Genomic DNA, 25,153 nt, shown 5'->3' on the forward strand with positions numbered 1-25,153 from the left:
ATACACCGATCATTACATGTCCAGAAAAGATTATTATCCTTTTGATGTAAATAATGAAGATTACCGTGAAGACTTAATATACAAAAGTATATTCGAAAAGGGCAACATTTTTATTGTACAAGATTACGTTTTATTTGCTGAAACCGGAATAACTTCCACTGCTGAGCAACCAGGTCATTTTAAATGCCCAACAATGTTTCAAACTGTACAAAAACAAACACTAGCAAAGAAAGAATGGGAAAAAAATAAATAAATTTCTGCCTAGGTGCTTCATGCTGACATACTCCACAGAAGGGAAAGAATTATTGTCTTATATCAAAGGCGAATTGCTATCATAGCTCATTAGCAAAATATTCGGGACTCGATTTTATTAGTGTTTATCAATAAAGAATGTACCCGGAGCAAGGCCATTGAAGAAATTTTGACAAATATTATGGACCACGGTGGAGATTTACATGGCAGGGGGAAGGGAAAATTGCTTCCCATAAAAAAAAAAATGCTCAGCGCTGGACGCCTTACAATAGATGGCAATAATGAAATTCAGCAGGCGTGACAGTGGCAATGAATTTATTTTAAAGTGTTTGTGGGGGAATGGATGCTGAAGACACGGATCATTTCCAACTAATTTAAGGTTGTTTTTGCCTTTCTTTTCATTTTAAAATCACCAGAATAAAAGAGTGGAAAATATATTTATACATATAAAAAAGACTTCGATAAAAAACCCCAAGCAAACATGTCTGAGGTATTCAGAACAAAAAATACTTATGATAAAGTTTTATTTAAAAAAAAAATTAAATACACTTACTAAGCCCTTCAACGGTTTTGACAGTACACCATATTTTGCAGCTTGCAAAACCATTAACCAGCTGGTATTAGAGAGAATGCGCTGACTCGAAGAACAGCAGTCCATATCACAAGCATTACCCCGTTACCCCAAATACAGGAGTTTTAGGCAGGATATTCTGTGGTATTTTGTAACCAATGAGTCTTTTTATATTAAGCAGAGTCTTTAATTGTTGATATAGGTGAACTATGAACATATTTAAAGCAAAAACCAGGACAGGCTCTATTTAGATAAAAGCATATATAAAATATCCCATAAAATATGAACTAGGGGGCGCTATTACAGACTGTATGTGTGTCAATCAGTGGACCGAAGATGTAAGCCCTACCCCCTACTGAAACACAGAAGGAATTACTGAGAGGACCCACTGATGGGAGTGTTCTATATGGCAAATGATCCTACTAGCTCAGAATTACTAGGGCATTTTACAGATTAAATGATAATTACTAAATTGCCTGAGAAGTCCTATGCGAACATTTAGGTGTTTTAGGAGATTAGAAAAACACAGCTGCTTTCTTCAAAAACGGTGTGGTACTGGCCTAACCCCTTTAACTAGAAGATGAGCTGCCCACGGGCGAAATAGGTGTTTCTGTAAGAAAGCAGCCATGTTTTTCTAATCCCAAACAACCCCTACATGTTAATAGAATTAGTTTCACCCAACCATAAAAATAAGGTATGTGAAATTGCACACAAAAGTATATACGCCTGAGGAAGGCCTTCAGTGGATTGCATCTAAAACGGCTTCGCCTCTTGTGAAGGAAGGCCAACCATGTCTTATTCACGTCTTCAACCCAGGTTATTGTGTAAAAAAAACATACAACTCTATATCTGACTGGTAGCAAGTCTTACGCAAAAACTTTATTTTAGCTGCATAGGCCCTCAAAGGTCTTGCCTTCTGGTCATTTAAAGACACACAAATTGTGAAGAAAAAGCATTGACAAGGATTGTCAGAAATGTTCTGAAAGCCGCTACTGCTGCCCCCCCCACCCCACCCACGATAAAGAATGAGAAAGTCCCCGATTAATCTCAATGGAAATGACAAAGTTCGACAGTTTTTCTTTGTACCACCAATTAATATTAATGGATAGTGACCGCACATGCAGGCCCACCCACTCATTGATAACGCTGACTAGGACTCTCTCACTCTTGGGATCGGTGGGGGTCTCGTAACGGAGGGTCACATATTTGATTTTCCCTTTTAGAGAGTCTATTTCAGTACAACCTTTTCAACAGATTTCCTTCCCATGCATTGATAGCAGACACCATTATATTATCCATGAATAGGATTCACTGCAGAACTTACTGACTCCATGCAGGGGTGAGACTGACAGCACCCATCCCAAAATGTACTTATTCAAAATACCAAGTTAAGGTTTTTGTTTTTTTTAACTCTGGCCCATGCAGACTCAGTCAGATATAAATAGCTGTTTGGATGTGGGATTATCAGCTCATACGATTAAGAAGGGATTACGTGGTTTGTAAGTAAATAAGTTAGCGCATTATGGATTCACAGTTTTGGTCAGCACAACTGCTAGATCTGTATGCACTCCCATAATCCTCTGCTCCGAGCATAGGTCACTTGAGGCATAATACAATATGGTTATTTATTTTAAAAAAAACTCTGATTCAATATAAAAAGACGGGGGGGGGGGGGGAACCCCTCCTGCTTGGAGATTAGACTGCTGCTTTCAAGTTCGATCAGTGACTTTTTTTGGAGGACCCAAACCCTGAGAAACCCATGACCGCAGCCATTTCATCATCTTCTTCAAAACCCAAATCTTCCTCTGCTTTCCTCTTTTTCTCCCTTTGCTTTTCTTTTTTATAGGCTCGTGCTTTTTCTTCCTAAATTTCACAAAAACAAGATACAGGTCAAAGCCACATTATAAATAATCTTCTTGAGAAACCGAAAGATCACTGGCTTTTACATCCATAATGATGAGGAATTTGTCATTTACAAAACTTCTATAAAATAAAAAAATAAAACTTTTTTTCCCCTAAAAGATCCTGTTCATCAATAGAGAAAATTGGCCATGCCTGGTCCCTCTGAAATCAAATCAACAACAGAATCCGCTTATGTAGGCAAAGGTCTCCTCAATGTATATAGAAACTCCTTCGCATGACTGTGTGCATGGGCTTGCGGACTAACATCAGCTGCCCATAAGGGACCATTTTCCTACAGGAACCGAAAACGCGAATGTGCATGAAGCGTTCGGATAAGCTAAACAGACCTTTGCTGGTAGTACAATCACCAATGACCAGAAGAGCTTTCTAGGAACTATGTAACGTAATTCTGAGAGCTTCCTGTGGTTAAGCGTGTTGTCAAACTTTTAAAGCATGTGACACACGGTTAAAAAGGAACAGTCAGCTCTCCTGACATGTCTGTTATAGTAAATACTTGTATAGTCTATGAAATAACAGTGCCGGGCACAGTTTTTGTTTTTTTGTTTTTTAACTCTGCATTGTGCCGTTCCTGTCACTCCTGGGTGTCACACAATCGCCTTCTCGTTGGGGAATATCCAAAATCAGTCTGACAGTCAAAAAGGGAAGAGAGGCAGCACTCCAAAGTAGATATCGAAGGGTTTATTCACCCATTTGTGGAGAAGATGCAACGTTTCAGCTGCTCATTGCATCCATTGTCAAGCGTGATTGAGCAGCTGAAACGTTGCATTTTCTCCACAAATGGGTGAATAAACCCTACGATATCTACTTTGGAGTGCTGCCTCCCTTCCCTTTTTGCCTAGGATTACGGGATCTAGTCGGATTCCCAGAGGCTAGCCTTTTGGTCCTTGGGAGGTCTACTTTCTACTCCTACTTCTGGTGTGTGGACAAGTCTGACACAGCGCTGATTAGGGTGTCAGAATGTGTAGCAACACACCCTATTGTTCAGGAGAATGGTAACAACCAGTTGTCAATTTATTCATACATTTCCAGGAGGAATAACAGAAGAACAACAAATTCAGAGTTCTAAGAAAAGATGCCTCAGAATTGTTAGGCTGGGAAACCGCGCCGCAAAACTCATCAAAAACAGCCCGAAAATGCCTCCTATTGATTTCAATGGGAGGCGCGGGAGTCTTTTTCCCGCGAGCAGGAAAACCGTCTCGCGGGAGAAAGAAGGGACATGCCCTATATTCGGGCGTTTACCGCTCTGACCTCCCATTGACATCAATGGAAAGCAGAGAAAGTGTATTTCGGAGTTTCATGCCCGCGGCGCTCAACGGCCACGTTTTTCGCTTGCGCCCATTGAGCGCCACGGGCAAAAACGCAGCGAAATACGCTTTCTCTGCTTCTCATTGATGTCAATGGGAGATCAGAAACGTAAAGGCCCGAAGATAGGTCATGTTGCTTCTTTTTCCCGCAAGCGGTTTTTTTTCCCGCTCGTGGGGAAAAAAATGCCTCCGCCTCCCATTGAAATCCACGGGAGACATTTTCAGAAGTTTTTTGGTGTGGTTTCGCATAAAAAAAAAAAAAAAAAAAAAAAAAACTTAGTGTGAACAGGGCCTAAGGCCTTTATTCACACAAACATGTCCCTTTTGCACGCGTAAAAAACATGCATTTTTTTACGCGCGTATGTCATCAGTATGTCTCGCATTTTTTATGTCAGCAAAAAAAAAACCCGAAGGCGGTGTTTTATTTTTTCGTCATCATTTCTTTAGCAACTGGTGCGTGAAAAACACGGAAAGCATATGGATGACGTCTGTGTGCTGTCCGTTTTTTCACGCAACCATTGACTTCATTGGGTGCGTGATGTGCAAAAAACGCACAACAATAGGTCATGCAGTGAGTTTCACACTGCGGACACGCGCTGCGTAAAAAAAACAATGTCTGAGTGGCCCCATTGAATTGCATAGGTCCGGGTGACGCCCGTAGTTTTAACGCGCGTAACATGGACGTGAAATACGCTTGTGTGAATTAGGCCTTAGACAACTATTTTGTAGCCTGAAACAATTGCTCAGAGGCAATTAGCGTCTCACGAAACTAGCCCATGGAGTAAATGAACAGGCAAATAATCAACGGTTCTGCCCAACAGCCCATAGGCTGCCATCTATGTTTGAAGGCAACTGACCAGACAGTATGTGACATGGCCGCAGCAGTAATACTTTTTCTGTGCAAAGTACGGATGTCCCGTACAACTCGCACACCTATTGAGAGGAGGGGATGGGCATGTGCAGAACTGAGCGCCCTCCACTATACGGAGGGAGGGCATTCTTTTTTATAACATGTACTGAAAAAGCACGGTTATTCTTCATGAATAAGAGCGTTCGATTTAAAATAAATAAATTTTAAAAAAAGGCCCGTAAAACCCCTCTAAGCAAAAGTTGTAGAAGGCTGAAATCATACAAGAGCGGATCCCCAGTAGAGGATCGAAAAGGAAGGATTTATACATTTCCTTCCTGTTAGATCCACTTCTGGCTATGGCTCAAAAAACTGCATGTGTGAATTCAGCCTTATGAGTCCCGGTATATACTCACCTCTTCCCGCAGTTCTTTCATTCTCTCCTCAAAGTCGTAATCCTTTTGTTTTTCTTCCATTTTCTTCTTATTTACTTCAAATCGTTTTTTAACTTGATCCAGTGTTGAGCGTTCCACTCGCATGGACATGCCCAAGTTCCGCTGATCTGAAATGCACAAAAGTCATTGTAAAATCAATAGCAGTTTAGGTGTCTGAGGGTCTTTAAATCCTGACAGCGTCTGCCCAGCATAGCGGTACAACATCCTACTGAGCTGTTTTGCTAAAGGCCATTCCATTCATCTCTAGCCTGGAGAATTAATAGCATGGACACATCTGATTTACAGAAGAACTTGCGAAAAGCTGTGGGAAGAAAGTACAACTCTTAAGGCTTCAGAATTCCCTTCAGCCAACATCACAATGCAAAATGAATCACAAGAAATGGGGCCGTTCTGACATTTTACAGGTTCACGACAACCATCTCCTGATTAGATAGTGAGTCACAGACAATGCAATTAATTTTCTGTCACCTGAACAAATTAGGACTCAGTTTTTTATTAGTCACCTAATAATTAAAATCAATTTTATACTTCTTGATCGCATGCAGTGAAAAGCAACATCAAATTGACACGTCAGGAGGCCATGGAAATGGGTTTGCTGTAAGTACTTTATGACATGCCCTGTAAATTCCCCGATTAAGGCTTCGTTCACATCTGCGCTATGGTCCCGTTCAGACGTTCAGTCAGAGCTTTCAGTCAGAACGGGACCCCGACTGACACCATTGATTTCACTCGACTACGCTATTGATTCCCTCAAAACGACGGAACCCTTGCACAACTGAGAGAAACGGAAAACCATTGGCACGGGATCAGTCACCAATGGTGATGTAAACGGAAACCTTTTGTTTCCGTCAATCAGGGTCCCGTTCCGACGGAAAGCTCCGACGGAACGGGACCCTAGCGCAGATGTGAACGAAGCCTAATGTGCTTAGTACCGCGGAAGCCTCAGAAGTCACAACATGATAAAGCGGAAAGCATTCAGGTGCGATGTAACCATATGTCTGCAATTAACTTTTAATTCTCTCCTTTAAACTCTGTATTATTTAGGACCTGTGTGGGCAACAGGCAAGCTGTGGTGGTGGCCGCTCTGCGGTCTCAGTCTAGGAGTCTGTGCAACCATCACCTCACTGACCGCTCCCAGTTATGTTCACTAGGATTCTGTAAATCCCCAACATCTCATGGCAGTAAACAGCTCTCCAGTTGGCACATTACATAAAATCGACATATCGTAGGAGACGCTGAGCCTAGGACTAGATTCACACTGCATTTCGCGATTCCGTTAGTCAGGATAGCCCAAAACTATTGCATACGTCTGCCATGGGAAACCGAGCAAACCTTTGCTTAAGCATAGCCCAGATTTCGCTGCAAACCTTCTGCAATTCCACCACAAAACGTTGAAATCCATGCCTATGATTTTGCATGTGGATTTTATTTGCTGCATGTAGATGGGGTTTTTAAAACGCCATCCCCTAGTGCGGCACTGTAAATTGTTACAGAATTCGCACTACTAATCTGCAGCAAATCCGCTACAATGTTTAGAAATATTTCTGAGTTTTCCCTGGTGTGAAATCTGTTGATTTTGTATCCTGTACTATGGACCACTGAAAACAGCCATTACTATGTCCATACTGGTTAGGGCCTGTTCATATCCCGTTTTCCTTCAGTTTGGTCTTTCCGTTCATCTGTTCCGTCAGATGAACAGAAAGACAAACGGAAAGCATAGTTTCCAACACCATTGATTTTGATTTCAATGGTATTTTTTTCTTTCAGTTGGTTTCAGTTTGCGTCCGTCCTACTAGGTTTTCATTTTTTTTTAAAGCACAGCGCAGAACACTATGCTATTGTTTCCGTCAAAAAAAAAAAAGAAGGAAACCTAGCGAAACTGACACAAATTGAAAAAAAAAAAAATTCCATTGAAGTCAACGGTATTGCAAACGGAAACTATACTTTCCGTTTGTCTTTCTATTCATCTGACGGAACAGATGAACGGAAGGCAAACATGATGTGAACAGGTCCTTATCAGGGAGCTTTTCACAGACCCTGAATGACATGAATCTGCATGGTTTTGCAGAACACCCCCCCCTATTCCCTCCCACAGCAATTTTCTTTTAAATTAAAAAAAAATAAAATAAATGCAGGACCAAAAACAGCCAATAAAAGTTACATTTTATTAAGTCAACAATAAAAGCATATGAAGAAAAGTCTAAAAAATGAGTACACACAGACGAAGGAATACAGAAAAATGTCAGGCCACCCTGATGTCAGACAGGTGTAGAACTACATATAAACAATCACGTATACAGCTTTTATACGTTTTGACATCAATGGGAGGCAGAGAAAGTGGTTTTCGCAGGCCGAAAGGTGCAGCAAAAACGTGGCGAAGAGTGCAGGCAGGTCAAAATCTGCCTTAAAATTTCTTAAGGAATTTCTTAAGATTTTTCTGCCTGCTGTGAACAGGGTCTTTGGCGCGGTTTTAGCGACAAAAACACAGCCAAAAAAAACTGTGTGTGAACATAATGGGGGACTCCCAGAACAGGCACGTGAGCTACTATTAATAATAAGTCCAATTTCACTACAATCTGCAATGACCCCATAGGAAGGAGTTAATACAGAATTAAAATACAACGGGAGCGATAGCAGCTGCTTCTCTCATACATAATCAATGTGACACTGAAGATCAGATATAATAATCCATGCAATATAGCTTCTGTTCATGCACACTAGTCTAGAGAGCATCTACTTGTACTACATTTATTCACGTTATTTAATATTTGCAGTGACAGATCCATTTTAAAGGCTATGTACAACTTCGTAAGCTTTATTTTTTATTAAGTGTATTTTGTGTTTTTGAGCAACTTCGAAAATCACTTTTATAAAATAATATATATATATATATATATATATAATTTTTTTATTATATTTTTTTTGCAATACAGCTTCTATATATTCTGTATACGTAGAAGCTGTATCGTTCCTTCGCAGAAGATTTAGTGAGTTCAGCTGAACTGATGGCTCGGCTGAGTGCGGATCAGGCATGCCTCTAACACACAGGATCCAGTTAATAACGATCACATCTAAGTTGTGAACTTCAAAAGGTTGTCCAGGTCATCAGTATATGATGGGTGGGGGTCCGACCCCCGGACCCTGCACCAATCAACTGCTCCGGCTGCCTCCGGGCACCGGATGTTCATGCCGGAAGCAGATGACTCTGGTCACAGAATAGCAGCTGAGCTGCAGTACTGCAGCTCTGCTCCTATTCAAGTGAATAGGAGCAGAGTTGATGTTCTGCAGCACGGCCGCTATGCAGTGTTCGGAGCCATCTGCTTCCAGCCCCGAATACGGCATACCCTGCATCACATCCGGCGCCCGGAGGCAGCTGATCCGTGCAGACCTCCACCGATCATATACGGATGACCTATTCTGTGGATAGGCATCAGTTGCCCGTGCCTGGACAACCCCTTAAAAGGGGTTTTCCCACGAGGGAAAGGATATGTCCATATTCCCAAAGGATAGGACAAATGTCAGATAGATGCGGGTTCCACCTCTGGAGCCTGCACCTATCTCTAGAACGGGGCCTCCTAAACCCAGCTCTGTTTTTGTCTGCGATCGTTGACTCCCGGCCACTTCCTGACTTTATGGTTGGAAGTTACGAAAACAGCGTAGCTTGAGGAGCTACGCCATTTCCGTAACTCCCATAGCAGTGAATGGCAGCTACGGAAGCCGTGTAGCATGCGAGCTACGCAGTTTCCGTAATTACCATTCAGTTCTATGGGGCTTACGAAAACCGCGTAGCTCAGCGAGCTACGCTGTTTTCACCTTCATGGTCAGAAATCATCAGACATCTGTGGTAGTTACAGCAGAGGAAGTGTGATCTCGTTGTAACCTGTCATTTACCGCGTAATTTCGACGAGATCACGCTTCCTCTGCTGTAACTATCACAGACAGAGTAACGAAGTGCAGAGATTGTGAATAGACATTCCGTGGAATGTCTATTCACTGTCTAAACACTTCAATATTGTTAATGTGTTATTATAAGACAGCACATAAGGATCTAGCAGGATCCCTATGCGCTGAGTAAATGAATGGAGAGGAGTGCATGATGCTGATTGTTCAGCGTCATACACTCCTCTGTACAACGCCCACTTGGTCTAAAGTAACAATACGCCTACATAGCAGTACTCCTAATATGATGCCAGCCTAATAATTCAGTAACCCAACAATAGCAGACACATAATGCTGATACAATAGTACCAGCTACATAGTAGCACCCATAATAATGTCCCAGCAATAAAGCAGTGCCTAAACAATAATGGGCTCATAATGCGCATACAAAAGAGTGTCAGCCACATAGTAGCCCCCATATATAATAACAGGCACCAGCAGTCGCTAGGAGAAGTCGTCATGGCGGTTTGGGCTGGATGGAGAAGAACATCTACAATCAGAAGACGTCACCTGGAAGTCACTGGATGTAGCAATGTAGTCTGTCTGTGACTGTGTCTGATCAGCGGTGTACTCTTTTTATATTTTGCAGCGTGATAATACTCTGCAGGCCACCTATCTTACAATTCCCTATCACTGCAGGAGTCTATAGAAAAATGTAATCTGCTGTCTAGTGACAACGACCCTTCTCTTAATGCACTGTGGTCAGACTGTAGTAAGCAATATCTGCAATTTTTAGAACTTACTTAGTCCATTTTTAAAGATGGAAAATATTCCCTTATATTTTACCTGAGTTTCCCTATAATAAAGAGTGCTGAAAAACTACAAAAATGCTTAAAATCCTACATTTATCTTTTGTCAACTAAAGTGTGTGTGTGTGTGTGTGTGTGTGTGTGTGTGTGTGTGTGTGTGTGTGTGTGTGTGTGTGCGTGCGAATACCTTTGACGTGGCAGGTGTGCTCACACAATTTAATCAAAATGTGCGCTGAGAACCTCCCTATTGTAAGTAGATTTAGCAGTAATGTATATTTATTTAGTTTTCGCAGCATGCTGTCGCCATTTTCTCGTGTGCTATATGTGTGTAAATATATACTATATTTGCTTGAAAAAGGCTCCATTGAGTGAGCTGAAGCGCCGCACGTAAGGTGAATAAAGTCCACCTCTCGCACTAAAATTGGCGTAGTGCTGCCATTCTTTTTATTTATTTCTGTATCATCTGAATGCTGAATTGGCATTCCAAGGGATCATCTTTCTGGAGCACTATGCTGCTTTCCTGCTAATAAATTGAATCGATAACCTCACACACCTATATACGTACGTACGTGTTAGATACATACATATGCAGCTGTTGACTGAATAGATCACATACTTTTTGGAACTATCGGAATGCTGTGGGATTTTATATATATATATATATATATATACATATACATACACACATATATATACACACACATGGGTCTCTTTAAGAAGAACAGATGTAGAAATGATGTATTCTGCGGCTTCAAAGAACATTGAATAGAGAACATTTTAGAAGAGCTTCAGTAACTGCGGCTCAATATGACTGAACCTTTAGACATCATTGACGTGATTGACACATTGACTGTAGACACTAGGGAAGAAGCACATTCTTAAATAACGCCAGATTGATTGCAGAGAGCAACCAATGCCTGTTCCTTCAGATAAAGAGCAGCACATTTATAATAATGCACAGCTGTCCAAGGAAAATGTCAAAATGTCCATTTTCTGCTGCTAGGACATCACTAGTGACCAAGCACAAAGACCCTCATTAGAGCAATACAGCCCCCAGAAATTCAATATTCTAAAATGACTGATAAGGACACTTCTCATAGGTAACGGATTTCTACTTTGTTGAAATAGAAAAACAAATAACCTAAATGCCAATTCTGCTTTCCACAACATTTCATAGTTTTAACCTACATATGAAGAAGTAACTTTGCAAATACATTTCTGGCTTTGTACAAGTTTTTTTTCATCATTTGTATATAAAACTGCTTTCAAAATTCTGCTGGTTGCCCTTGGAAACAGACAGTTTAATCTACTCTGTTGTCAGACATGTGATCTAATCCTGCCCATGCAAGCAACCTCAATTCTAGACAATCTTAAAAAAAATAAAAAAAACAAAAAACTAAAAAACAACGAAACTCAGCGCAGATAACCAAGGTCATCTTGCACATTTCGTTTTTTCTGGTTTTAACTATATCTGCATCCTCAGAACACAAATACAGTGGAATCCTATAGTAGAGCAGAGAGTCGTCAGTTCCCTGCTCTACTATTACACTATTTGACGGGCATTGTCTGCTCACCGTGGCGCGTGGGCATTGAGGACACCGTGGACCAATAGGCTGCCTGAAACGCCGGTATATAGCAGAAGTCCAGCGGAATCTGAAAATATGCGCTGAGCCACATGAACCGGAGGAGCAGAGGGGTCACCTATACTCATAGTTGCAACAGGGCTAGGCGAGTATGTATTTTATTTTTATTAGGCACTATTGGGGCATTATACTGCAAGGAGGCAGCTATAGGGACATTATACTGTGTGGGGGGCAGCAATGGGGGTATTATATTGAGTACGGGGTAGTGTCGGGGGTATATTATATACAGAAGTCTACAGCAGGCACAGCGGATCTATATTAATTCAATGGCCGGCATGGCGTGCAAATAGGGGATGTGGAATGCAAAAAGTGGTGTGGCCTAAAAATCTTTTATTAATCGTAAATCAAGGTTAGATGTTCAATTAATCGTGACTTTGATCATAATCGCCCAGCCTTACGCTATATATTAGGGGGGGGGGGGGAAACATAGTACAGAAAAAATTCACTACACTAAATATGAAGTACAACTGTAAAATTTAGAAAACTAACTTTAGCTATATAAAAAAAAACAAAAAAAAAAAAAAAACGAACAAGAACTGAACATCTTTTCTTTTCCATCTCTTCAAATTCTTATCTTACACCATAAATCACTCTTCAGCAAACCCATATTAAATTTAAAAAAAAAAAAATGGTATTGACCGGATAGATCCGTGGATCTGCATTAACAGCCACCAATTCAGCCAAAATACCTTAATAGAAATGCAACAGGTTTTAATGGAAGCAATTAATTTGTTGTTATTACCGTCACTGACTGCAGCTTGAGAGTTAAAGGATTACATTCTAACATTTCTACATCAAGAAACAGAAATTATTTCTCAGCTGTAGCAGTGGGTGGCACGCTGCAAACTTTGTAACAGCAGAATTAGATTTAACATACATAAAATGAAAATAAAAATAAAATGTGGTTTCCCGCTTTCATAGAAAATGCAAAATTAAAAAGGGATAAAAAAAAATACAAAAAAATTATTGATCTATGACAGGGCTACACAACCTGATGCCGTTGTATGCAACCCCCAGCAGCACGGAGGATTGCAGTATTATATGGGGCACAGTGTGGCATAAACTGTTATGGTGGTATGGCTAGCACAGGCCTGAGGGGGCACGCAGGACTGGAATTCTCTTGTCGGTGCCCTTTGAATCCCTCAGTCAGTCATTCATTCATTCATCTCAGGCCCTACACTAATGAAGTGCGTTAGTTTTACCCAGAGTGATGCTTTAAAGGGGCATTCCAATCAGATATTTATGGCCTATCCCCTGATTGGCACTGCAGACAGAATGAGAACGTGGAGACGTGGCCATGTATGCATGCAGTGCTCTTCATTGTCGTTTTCTGGGGGTTGCGAAATGCCTGCAGAAGTGAGACCCCACCTGTCAGACATTTATGGCATATACTGTCAATATGCCATAAATGACTCAGATAAGGATACCTCAATTGCGGCCCTTGGGAGCAGTAGAATCTAACAATAGTCCTTAAGCACTTTATAGTGTTGTCTTTTTTAACACTGCAGAAGATCAAAGAAAGCCTGGAAGTTTTCCCTTGAGGCTGCTTAAAGAAACATTCGTTTTATTAAGTAATCTAAGTAAAGTCGTTCACATAATGATTCGATTATGTGTGTTTTAGAAGTCCGAGCGCTGGTACACATACTGTAAGCAGTCCTGCACCTGTGTCCAGCACATGACCGGGAAAGACCATCATCCACTTGAAGTAAACAATGTGGGTTTCTTTTGGATGACAGCAAGCAGGGATCTTGAAAACCCTAATGAATTGTGTGAGTAGGCAACCCAGATGGCCACTTGATTATCCTGCTCCTCACTTCTCGGACACAACAGATTTATTTTGTGAGACTTGCCATCTAAAGCCTCCTCAGCTCAGAGGCTGGACGGCGTGCCCACATTCTCAAAGCTCGGCAGCATTGACGCTTCTGTGTGGCTAGAGCGCCTGAGTGGAATCAGCGATGACAACTCCTCTGTCTTGACTAACCAAGCTGAGACGGAGGCCACACTTCGGGACGCTAATCTTTTGGCCAAATTTAAATCCCCCCTTCAGCAGAAGCAATTGGCCACAGCCACCCACCTTACCACTGAGCTCACCCGGAACATGTGTGATCTCGGAGGTCGCACTTGAACAAAAGATGGATGTAGTGGAGGAGGCTTTGTTAGTCTAAGATTCAGAAATAGAGGACATTCGTGCAAACAAGAATGCTATGCTCCTCAAATTGCAGAGGCAATTTGCGACTTGGAGGCCTACCAGAGACCATAGACAATTACAACGCTACAGTTCCAGAACTTTTTCAGGAACTGGTTCCTGCTATACCGGTGGACGGACTATAGTTGGACCGCGTCCACCGTTCCTTGGGCCACCGCCGACAAGGTGGTAAATCACGCAATATTGATACCAAACGATCTTTCTTTTGCAATAAAGAGGGCATTATGCAGGCGGTTCATGAAAAGGGATGGTCCAACTTTCCAGGGTCAACGCTACCAGATATATGCCGACTATGCCCCTATCACTTTACAGAAAAAAAAAAATCCTTCAAGCCCTACCTAGAAGCCTTGAGTAAGACCAATATAAGATATGCCTGGGGATAACCCATTAAATGGAGTTGCACTTATGGTGGAAAGCACAATGTTGCTACCTCTGCTGAGGAACTGAAAACCTTCCTGCTTGATAAAGACCTCTTTGAAGACACAGACCCACAGGCGCAATCTATCGTACGCCCACAACTTGAGAAATCCCGACTTCGCCTGTGCTGGATAATAGTTGCCTCTAGGAGACAGACACGTGGCTCCCCCAGGATGTCACCCGCTTCATCTCAAACAGGCTGGAAAATGAGTCTGCACTGGCCATACATTTTCCAAGCAGGGTTGTTGCCGTGTGATATACAGTTCTAAGTTTGACTCTCTCCACCACTATGATACCCACTGCTCTGGCATGCTCTTTGCCATAGAGAGTTTTGCCTTTTTGGCTCAACACCTCTGTGTATTGACTGCCACCGGTCATCCATACCCACTATTGAATTTCACATTTTTCCAAATCGAGGTGCTACTTCTTTAATTGGAATATTCTTCGGCCTATCCAAAAGGTAAGAGCGCTCTATTGAGACCCTTTTCTCAAGTGATACTTGCTTTTCCCGCTCTACTTTTTGTTCCCCACTCAAAATGGTTACTTGACATATGACTATTTGGTGTTTTTACTAGTATTTACGCACAACTCCCTCCTTCCTTAGAGTCGCTCATGGAGTTCTTGTGATGTATTGTGTGTGCGGCCATCATCCTCCGATTGTTTACTCTTAATGTTGTCTAGTTGCTTTTTGCTTTACTTTCAACCTGCAACCTGTGTTCTTGACTATGCCTTTACATACATGAAATACGGTAGTATTAAAAAAAAAATAGCAGTCCAACATCATCAACCTGATAAATCAATGTTTTTGGTGGAAGTAATATTTCTACATAGCAAATAATTAACTTGTAAGTAGTAGAAAAAAAAAAAAAACCAGAGCCATCAATTGGTACTTGCATGCCGCTCATTCTGAGGAATTGAATCATTAATTGAAGGGGACTTGTTCAAAATAATAGCAGTGAGGAGTTAAATTGGTGAAGTCCTTCATTCTGTGGAATAACAGGTGTCAATTCTGGCCCTTATTTAAGATAAGATGGGTCGTTCCACATATTGTTCTGATGAAAAACGTACTTTGATTAAAAAGTTGATTGGAGAGGGAAAAACATATAGAGAAGTGCAGCAAATTATAGGCTGCTCAGCTAAAGCGATCTCAAATGCCTTGGAGTGGCAGCCAAAACCTGAAAGACGCGGAAGGAAGCGGGAACTACTGTTCTAATAGATCGAAGAATAGCCAAACTGGCAAAGGCTCAGCCAATGTTCACCTCCAGAAAGATCAAAGAAGATCTGAAGTTACCAGTGAGAACTGCTACAATCCGAAGACGATTCAGAGAAGCCAAGTTACCAGCAAGAACTCCCCGCAAAGTCCCATTGTTGAAACAAAGACATGTCCTGAATAGGTTCAAATTTGCCAAGGAACACATTGACTGGCCCAAAGAGAAATGGCGCAACATTTTGAGCACTGACTAAAGCAAAATTGTTCTTTTTAGGTCTAGTGGCCGCAGACAGTATGTAAGACAACCCCTGAGCACTGAATTGAAGCCACAGTACACTGTGAAGACAGTAAAGCGAGATGCTGCGAATATCATGATATGGGGATATTTTTCATACCATGGTGTTCGGCCTATTTATTGCATACAAGGGATCATGGGTGTTTCAACACGACAATGACTCAAAACACAGCAGTAAGCGAACATATTGGTTACAGACAAACAGGATTGAGGTAATGGAGTGGCAGCCCAATCCCCTGACCTCAATCCCATAGAGAACTTGTGGGGTGACATAAAAAATGCTGTTTATGAGGCAAAACCCAAAAATGCATTAGAACTGTGGAATGTCGTCCAATCTTCCTGGACTGGAATACCTGCTCAGAGGGGCCAGAAGTTCGTCGACTCTACGCAACACAGACGTCAAGCAGTTCTCAGAAACAAAGGTTATGCCACTAAATATGAGTTCAGTAAAGTGCAATCTCAAAATTTTTTCAGTTTATACATTATATTTTTACGTTTTTAAAGAAAAATGTCGGCACTGCTATTTTTATTATTTTTTGAACCGCCTAATATTCTTTTTTCTTTACTTTCTGTAAAGGATTAACCACTCCCGACATTTGTCATATGGCTACGTCATGGAAAGCCAGTGCTTCCCGCATTTCGCCGTATCCATACGACAAATGGATGGCACCGGCTCAGAAGCGGAGTCGGTGCCATCATCGCCGAAAGTCAGCGGTGTATTACAGCTGACATCCGGCTGTAATGGCAGGGACCGGAGTTCGCTTAATTCCCCGCCATTAACCTTTTAAATGCAGCGGTCAAAAGCGATCGCTGCATTTAAGGATTTTGCAGCTCATCAGCACCCCAGCAATTAGACTGCCGGGGTTCCGGTGGCTGCAATGGCAACCGGAGGCCTAATACTGGCCTCCCGGTTTGCCTAGCATGGAAGCCATTCAGGCCCCGCCCTGAAAGGCTTCCGTAGCCGACAGCAAGATGGCGCCGGCTCAGGAGTTGAGCCGGCGTCCTCAGTGGTGGATGTCGGCTGTATGTTACAGCTGACATCCACCTGTAACGGCAGGAACCGGAGCCAGCTCTGATTAACCCCTTAAATGAAGTGATCAAAAGCGATCGCTGCATCTTAGAGGTTGCTAGTAGATTGGCAGCTCTGCCCTGCAATCACAGGGCTGCCGACTGCTGCTATGGCAACAGGAAGCCTAACAATGGCCTCCTGCTCTGACATTACGGAAGCCGATTAGGCCCCGCCGGGAGGCTGTCAGTGAATGATTGACAGATGTAATACATTGCACTACATAGGTAGACAGTTGGACCTTCAAGTCCCCTAGTGGGACTAAAAAAAATAAAAATTAAATAAAAGTAGTGTTAAAAACATATAATAAAAGTTTCAAGTAATAAAATAAAACACAATCGCCCTTATCGAGCCCTTTATTATTGAAAAAAAATAACGGCCTGAACTATAAAAATATTATGTTATTTATTCCACGCCATGAACGGCGTAACAAAGAAACCTGAAAAAACGATACCAGAATTTCTGTTTTTTTTGGTCACTTTGCCCTACAAATATTGAAATAAAGAGGGATCAAAAAGTCTCATGTATCAAAAAAATGGTACCTAAAAAAAACTATAGCTCGCCTCGCAAAAAACAAGCCCTCATACAGCTCAGTCAATGAATAAAGTTAACATATAAATTATAACGCATAGTGAACGCTGTATAAAAAAAACAAACTAAAAAACGATGCCAGAATTGCAGTTTTTCAGTCACCTGAAATAGTATAAAAAGTGATCAAAAAGTCTCACGTACCCCAAAATAACACCAACAAAAACTACAGCTTATCCTGCAAAAAAAACAGCCCTCATGCCACTACGTCTATGAAAAAATTAAATTAGTTAAGACTCCAATAAAGTCAAGAATTAAAAAATATGCAGTTGTGCCGGCCCGAGGGGAACATTTCTTCTGTTTCAAGAGGCGAATTATCAAGGCCCTAAAATTAGGGAACCAGGAAGGGGAGAGCCCAAACATATCTGCTGGAAGTGAGGGCGCCAGTATTATACCAGGATAATACATCCCAACAAAATTTCCCAAACTGCAAAGGTGCGGAGTGTGGACCAAACGGGGATAAGAAATAGCTAATGCAGAGCGTTTACCGGGTCTGCTAATGGTGCACTCATGCGTCGCACCCATCCACTGGTTCTGTTCCTTTCCTTACCCTATTAAGGTATCCCTACAGCTTTCCAATTTTTAACCCCTTTGTGCCTGAGGGGCTGCACTCCCCGCTGCTTTTGATTACTAGAGAGCGGTGTACTCTTTACCTTGTTAAAAAAAAAATATTCTAAGTGTTCTCCTGTAACTAGTGGCTATCTACCGCTGCTTTCCCCTTCTCTTTTACCTTTGTTTTTTTTTTCCTCATACTCTACAAAATGGCTACCAGACCACGGTCTCCCGACTAATTGCTTTCGCATAATGTTCAAGGATTCAAACCTAAGAGAGCATTTTATTTTTACAAATATGTGCAGGAAAAGCAATGTGGTTTATGCTCTCACTTTATAGGATGGGAATAAAGCTTTCATGCCCATGGTTTTGAAGTAGTATTTGTTACAAGCTCCTCTAGGTGTAATGATCAGGTGTCCAGATACTTTTGGCCCATATAGTGTATATTTTGGATATAGATACATTAAATGGATATTTTCACCCAGGCTGGAAGCCTTTAGATTAGGGCATTTGTGTGTGGCCCTCTTAAATGTGAAATTGAGGGCACAGAGAACGTTTAGAACAGTCAAGAATGCCAGGAAGCTTTACTGAATGACAGGAAATACTCACAAGGAGGAATACTGTAGCTTCAATTAAACTTATTTTATATCCTCTTGTTCGGCACTTCTGGAGTCCATTCAGTGGGCGCAATTGCACCAACTAGTTCAGCATGTAAGATACCGCACAGCCCCAGTGTCTTGTCCCAGGCGAGATTAGAATACATTTACTGAAATATTCTGTGATTACATCTATCATTCTTCTATCATTCCTCACCTTCATGTTCAGTTACATTTCACAATATGAAAAGTTACCAAATCTCAAGTGTCCCCATTCATTTTCCTACTAAATTTTATTTCGCCTTAGGCTGTAGCCATGTGTACAGTCCGTGATTACGGCACTGACTGCCACCCGCATTTGCGGTATGTGCTCACATTAAAAAGTACAGGAGAACGGTCCATAAATGAAAAAACTAGAACACGTCCTATTTTTTGCAGGTCATTTCTATGGCCCGGACACTTAGCCGTAAATATACGGGAAGGTGTTCGTGACCGAAAGAAGTGAATGGATCAGTATTTTTATCCGGATCCGTAAGTGCAGATAAAAAAATATAGTCGTCTGCAGGAGGCCTTAGAAAAATTAAATGCATGGTGCTAGTTGAGCTAGAAACTCACAAGTCAACAAAAGGAAGAGAGATACAAAACCCAAGAGTAACGTGTGCCGAAATTAAGTGTTTTAAAGATGCCAAACATCACACCGTTCTCCAGCTGACTGGCCATTTATAGCTGACAAAAAACACTGCTGCCACCTGCAGGACAAGGAAGGTAAACACAAATGGAAGAACGCACCGGTTCCAAACAAGATATATGTAGTTGACTTACGTTTTTTGCCATTGATGTGGTCCAAGAAGTTGATTGAATCTTTCACTACGCAGTCACAGACATTGCAGTAATAGCTGAAAAACAAAAAGAAATCATTTGAAATGCTGCGAGACACGGCTTCATTATGTCACAGTAATCTGGTCACTAGTGTTGTGGCTTTCATTTAGAACGGAGCCATGACAGCTCTGCTGGATCCATTTTCAAACACACTAACAAATCCGGACAGACCCCTTTGACTTTAATGAGTCATTTTTCGGTTTCCATCTCCATGTTCCGAAAGCAATAACTTTTATCCCATCAAAGTAGCAACATAAGGGCTGGTTTTTTGCAGGACAAGATGTATATTTTTATTTTAATGGTGCCAGTTTAGGCGACACATAATGCAGTGTTTAACTAGTATTGCGGGAGGGAAGAAAAAAACAAAACAAACCAGCAATTCTATTATTGTTGTTTGGTTTTTATTTTTACGGAGTTCACTGTGCGGTATAGATGACATGATATCTTATATGTTTTTTTTTTATATCTTTCCACTTTTGCCTAATATTAAAATAATTATTTTTTTTGGGAAAATAATTACATTTTTGAGTTGTTGCATTTAAAGGCTATGTACACATGTGAAATCATTGTTTGTTTGTTTTTTATAAAAAATGTCCATCAGTGTGTGATGTGCAACTTTCTAAGGCCTCATGCACACGAACGTATTTTTTCCCTCCCATAAATACAGGCGTAAATACGGGTCCTTAGTCACACGTATTCGACCCGTATTGCACCAGTATTACGGGTCCAGTGTCACCAGTATTCACGGACACATTTTCGCTGCAAAATTGCACTGCAGTAATCGGCAGCCCCATCTCTCTATCAGTGCAGGATAGAGAGAAGGCGCAGCCCTTTCCGTAGAAAAAGTAAAAGAAATTCATACTTACCCGGCCGTTGTCTTGGTGACGCGTCCCTCTCTTGACATCCAGTCCGACCTCCCTGGATGACGCGGCAGTCCATGTGACCGCTGCAGCCTGTGACTGGCCTGTGATTGGCTGCAGCGGTCACATGGGATGACGTTTCAGCCCGGGAGGCCGGACTGGAGGAAGAAGCAGGGAGTTCTGGGTAAGTATGAACTTCTATTTTTTTTTTTTACACGTTGATCTATCTTGTGATCAGAAGTCACTGTCCAGGGTGCTGAAAGAGTTACTGCCGATCGTTTAACTCTTTCAGCACCCTGGACAGTGACTATCCCCTGACGTCGCCTAGCAACGCTCCCGTAATTACGGGTGCACACACGTAGCCACCCGTAATTACGGGAGCCCCATAGACTTCTATGGGCCTGCCCGTGCCGTAATTACGGCCTGAAATAGGACATGTTCTATATTTTTCAACGGCTCGCGCACCTTCCCGTAAGCATACGGGGAGGTACCCATGGCCAATAGAAGTCTATGGGCCCGTAATTACGGCCGTTTTTACGTTCGTGTGCATGGGGCCTAAATACTACTTTTTTTATTATTATTATTATTTTAACTTTTTGTGATACAGCGGCTTTGTATCGAGCGCTGAAACCTGTATCCGTCAGGTCAGCAGGACTCATGGGTTCAGTGTCAGCGGGTCCTGCATGTCTTTTTTTGGAGGTGGGATGATCAGAAAACTGCAATATTGGCATGGTCATTTTTTAATATATTTTTTTTACCACTTTCACGGCATGGGATAAATATTGTGCTCGTTTTATGGTATGGATTGTTACGAATGCGGTAACATTAAATATGTAATTTTTTTTTATTCTTACACAGGCGTTTGTGTGTGTATATATATATATTTATTTCCAAAGCTTTTTTTTTTTTTTCTACACTTATTAACTTTTCATTTTAGTCCCACTATGGGACTTCGGGCACTTATAATGTGGTGGCAGTCTCTATCTCCTACATAAGGAGATGGGCGCTATGATGTAGGTGACAGCAGAGCTTTTTATTCAGAAAAAGCATCTATTTTTACCACGTTATGAGCGATTTTAGCTTTAGGCTAATTAGTTTCTTAATGCCCAACTGGGCGTGTTTTTACTTTAGACCAAGTGGGCGTTCTACAGAAGAGTGTATGACGCTGACCAATCAGTGACCAATCAGCGTCATGCACTTCTCTCCATCCATTTAGTCAGCGCATAGTGACACTGCGTTGTTCGCTATGTGCGGTCTTATACTGACATATTAACGTTACTGAAGTGTTTAGACAGTGAATAGACATTCCTTGCAGCCAGGACGGGATGTCTATTCACAATCCCGACACTTCGGTAACGTTTGTGTGGGATTTACAGCAGAGCAAAGCGTAATCTCGCTGTAACCGGTCATTTACTGCGAGATCTCGCGAGATTACGCTTGCTCTGCTGTAAATCCCACACAAACGTTACCGAAGTGTCGGGATTGTGAATAGACATCCCGTCCTGGCTGCAAGGAATGTCTTGTAACGGTTTAAACACTTCAGTAACGTTAATATGTCAGTATAAGACCGCACATAGTAAACAACCCAATGTCACTATGCGCTGACTAAATGAATAGAGAGAAGTGCATGACGCTGATTGGTCAGCGTCATACACCCCTTCTCTACAATGCCCACTTGGTCTAAAGTAAAAAACACACCCACTTGGGCATTACGAAACAAATTAGCATAAAGCTAAAAAAATTAAAAATCAAAAAAAACAAAAAAAATTAAAAACATTTTTTTTAAAAATAAATAAAATCGCTCCTAACGTAAAAATAGATCGTTTTTCTAAATAGAAAGCATTACGGTCACCTACATTATAGCGCCGATCTCCTTATGTAGGAGATAGGGCACTTATAATGTGGTGACAGAGTCTCTTTAAACATCGGACCTTCTGATCGCTAATATGATGTATTGCAATGTATTGTGTGTCCTAACCAAAAATGCAGTATGGATCAAATAGTCCAAACATGTAACTAAATAATCAATATATGTAATCTATAGGGGCTGATACTAGGGTGTGAACCCAAAAAGCATCACAAAAATATGACCTATAAGAAACAGATGGTATAAAGACAAGAGGTATGCAAACAATAGAAAAATCTTTATTGAATTACAGAATAAAAGCACAATAAATAAAATAAGGAATAGACCGACAGATAAAAAGGACAGGATGCTGTGCATCTCACGAATAGCCAGGAAGTACAAAATGTGCCAATGAAGAACCCTCCAAAAGAAATATATAGACCAAAATGAAGTGACATATATAAATGCAAAAGGCGCCATATAAGCACATAAGATACACAGTGTTAAGACATGTATTGGGTCAATATAAACATGGAGATCAATTACACAAAGAAGTGCATGAGAATATCAAAGGGATATAAAATACACATAATGGATGCAGGATAGACGACAGAGAACGTCTGCCCCAACGCGCCTTTCGGCGCTAATGCCTTCGTCTGGGGGTGGCGTTGAACAATAAACTCTCCATATTTAAATGAGTCAGTGTAAAACTCTGGCGGGGTCCAATGGGCTTCTGGGTATGACAGACCTGGTTAGGCACCCAGTTTTCAAAACAACCCGCCGCCCCCCTCCCCCTGTGATCACTTTCGTGGGGCGCCAATGGGGTGACAGAGGGAAACCCCCTCCCTCTATCTAACCACTTCAATGCGGCTAACGGGTCAAAAATCCAGGATGGGAGTCCTTTCCAATCCCGGCGACTTCAGAGGGCCTTAATAGTACCACTGAATATGTTAACCAATTGCGACCCCCGGCATACTATTACGGCGCAAGGCAGGAAGGGATTAATATTCAATTTCTCACACTAGATTACACAAAATATACTAGTTTTTTTTTAAATGTGCCAATTTTATTTTTTTTAAATTCCTCTTGCATCCCAATTACCAAAAGGTTATGAACTCTCGCAGGAATTATTCTGTTACTACAAAGAACCCAAAATAAAACAACATAACTTTGCAAATTGTCTTTTAAAAAATATATTACTGTTTTGTGTATACAACCCATATGCAGACTTATATCGCCATGGTTACAGACTACAAACAAAGCCTGTCTGCGGTCTGATCCTGCAGCAAACTTCATCCATTCCATCTGCCCCTTCTGGCTAATTTTATTACTATTGGTAAGGCACTCTAGAGGATTCAAGACCTCTAGGGGTTATTCAGTTTAGAAAAAAGGCGGTTTAGGGGCGATCTAATTACAATATATAACTGGACAGTAGAGATCTTTCTAATGATCTTTTTACACCTAGGCCTGTAACAAGGACAAGGGGGTATCCTCTACGTCTAGAGGAAAAAAGGTTACACCACCGTCACAGACGAGGATTCTTTACTGTAAGAGCAGTGAGACTATGGAACCCTCTGCCAAAGCATATTGTGATGGTTGACACTTTGAACAAGTTTGAGACGCCTTTTTTGAAAAACATATTACAGGTAATGAGTGCTAGATTCTGGAGATGGGATGTGGATCCAGGGATTTATTCTGATTTCCGTATTTGGAGTCAGGGAGCAATTTTTACCCTAATGAGGCAATTGGCATCACCCTCATGGGGGGTTTGCCTTCCTCTGGATTTACACGGTAGGATTATAGGTGGGAATTGGAGCGGTGTCTTTTTTCAACTATGTCACTATGTAAAAGCCTCATTATATGATTAGGATGTGGAACCATCTGCTCAAGTTTTGATGTAGCCCCCACTAAGGGCGAATATAAATACAAAGGTCTAATATAAAGACACCAATGCATACTACCCAATAGCTTTAGTTGCTTTGGCTATTACTGACGGCTTCCTGTCCAGCTGAGATAGGAAAGCGTACAAGTAATGTGCTGACTCCATTACAAGCTGTGGCTCTCTAAAGCCCTTTGTAAAAAGTGAAGAGGTCACAACCTGATATTTTGCTCAATAAAGAATGCCCAAATCCCATAACTATGAAACATTCTAAATGATGTTTTCTAGCGCTGCAAATACCAGACGCACTGCTCGCACGCTCCACATATGCTATTTACTTTTTGTTTGATATTTGGACAACCGTTCCTTCTCAAGTGAATCAATAGATTTTTATTAGTTGCGGGTCAACAGCCACTACTAAAGAGAGGCAAGAATACTTTTATTGGAAAAGGGAAGTACAAATCAGTGTATGCACACCGCAGTCTGGAGCAATAAAAAGCAAAGTCATCCCTTTAATGCACCCAAAATATGACGGTAATATAATAAGAGCTGCTAGAATATCTCAGTGACTTATGAACATATACTGTTATTTTACCTACAGCGCTCTTAAAAAGAGAAAAGAACATACAGGTCGCTAGATTCATTTTAACATTATTAAAGTGCACTGATCAAGACATTAGATCTATACAGTGTTAGGGGGAAACGCATACAGTGTGCTCCATTACATAACCCCATTACATCTGCATCGGGAAAATTCAAACCCATCTTCAAGGTGGTGATCATCCTGATCTGTCCTCCACATCTGCCCAATAGTTGATACCACTGGTGTCAAGTGTTCTCAGATAGTTATAATAATACATTACAAAATATCTTCATTTACAGTCTCCCAGATTCTATTCAAAGGGGTTCACTTCACTATTGTAAAATAAGGGCAGGCGTTATGGAGCAACTCCTTAAAAAAAAAACGTCTAATTACTCAAACCACTGTTATTACAGCAAACGTATGAATGTAGAGAGCAGTGAGGCCATAACCACAGCCCTTATGCCCTCTCCATTTACAGAATACAGGCACCGTG

At 41.3% G+C, this 25,153-nt stretch overlaps 1 protein-coding gene across 1 annotated transcript in view; it reads right to left on the reverse strand.

Annotated features, from left to right (window-relative positions):
• Nucleotides 1-670: 670 nt before the first annotated feature.
• The window catches only part of ZMAT2 (zinc finger matrin-type 2), a 38,149-nt gene continuing 13,666 nt past the window's right edge, over nt 671-25,153 (reverse strand). Inside the window, exons 4-6 of the mRNA XM_075856271.1 lie at nt 19,436-19,509; nt 5,314-5,459; nt 671-2,686 (exon numbers count right to left, since the gene is read on the reverse strand). Of these exons, the coding sequence (XP_075712386.1) occupies nt 2,543-2,686; nt 5,314-5,459; nt 19,436-19,509 (364 nt within the window). The 3' untranslated portion in view covers nt 671-2,542. The remainder of the gene's footprint in view (nt 2,687-5,313; nt 5,460-19,435; nt 19,510-25,153) is intronic.

This window comes from Rhinoderma darwinii, chromosome 3 (assembly GCF_050947455.1).
Source record: "Rhinoderma darwinii isolate aRhiDar2 chromosome 3, aRhiDar2.hap1, whole genome shotgun sequence".
NCBI classification, from domain to species: Eukaryota; Metazoa; Chordata; class Amphibia; order Anura; family Rhinodermatidae; genus Rhinoderma; species Rhinoderma darwinii.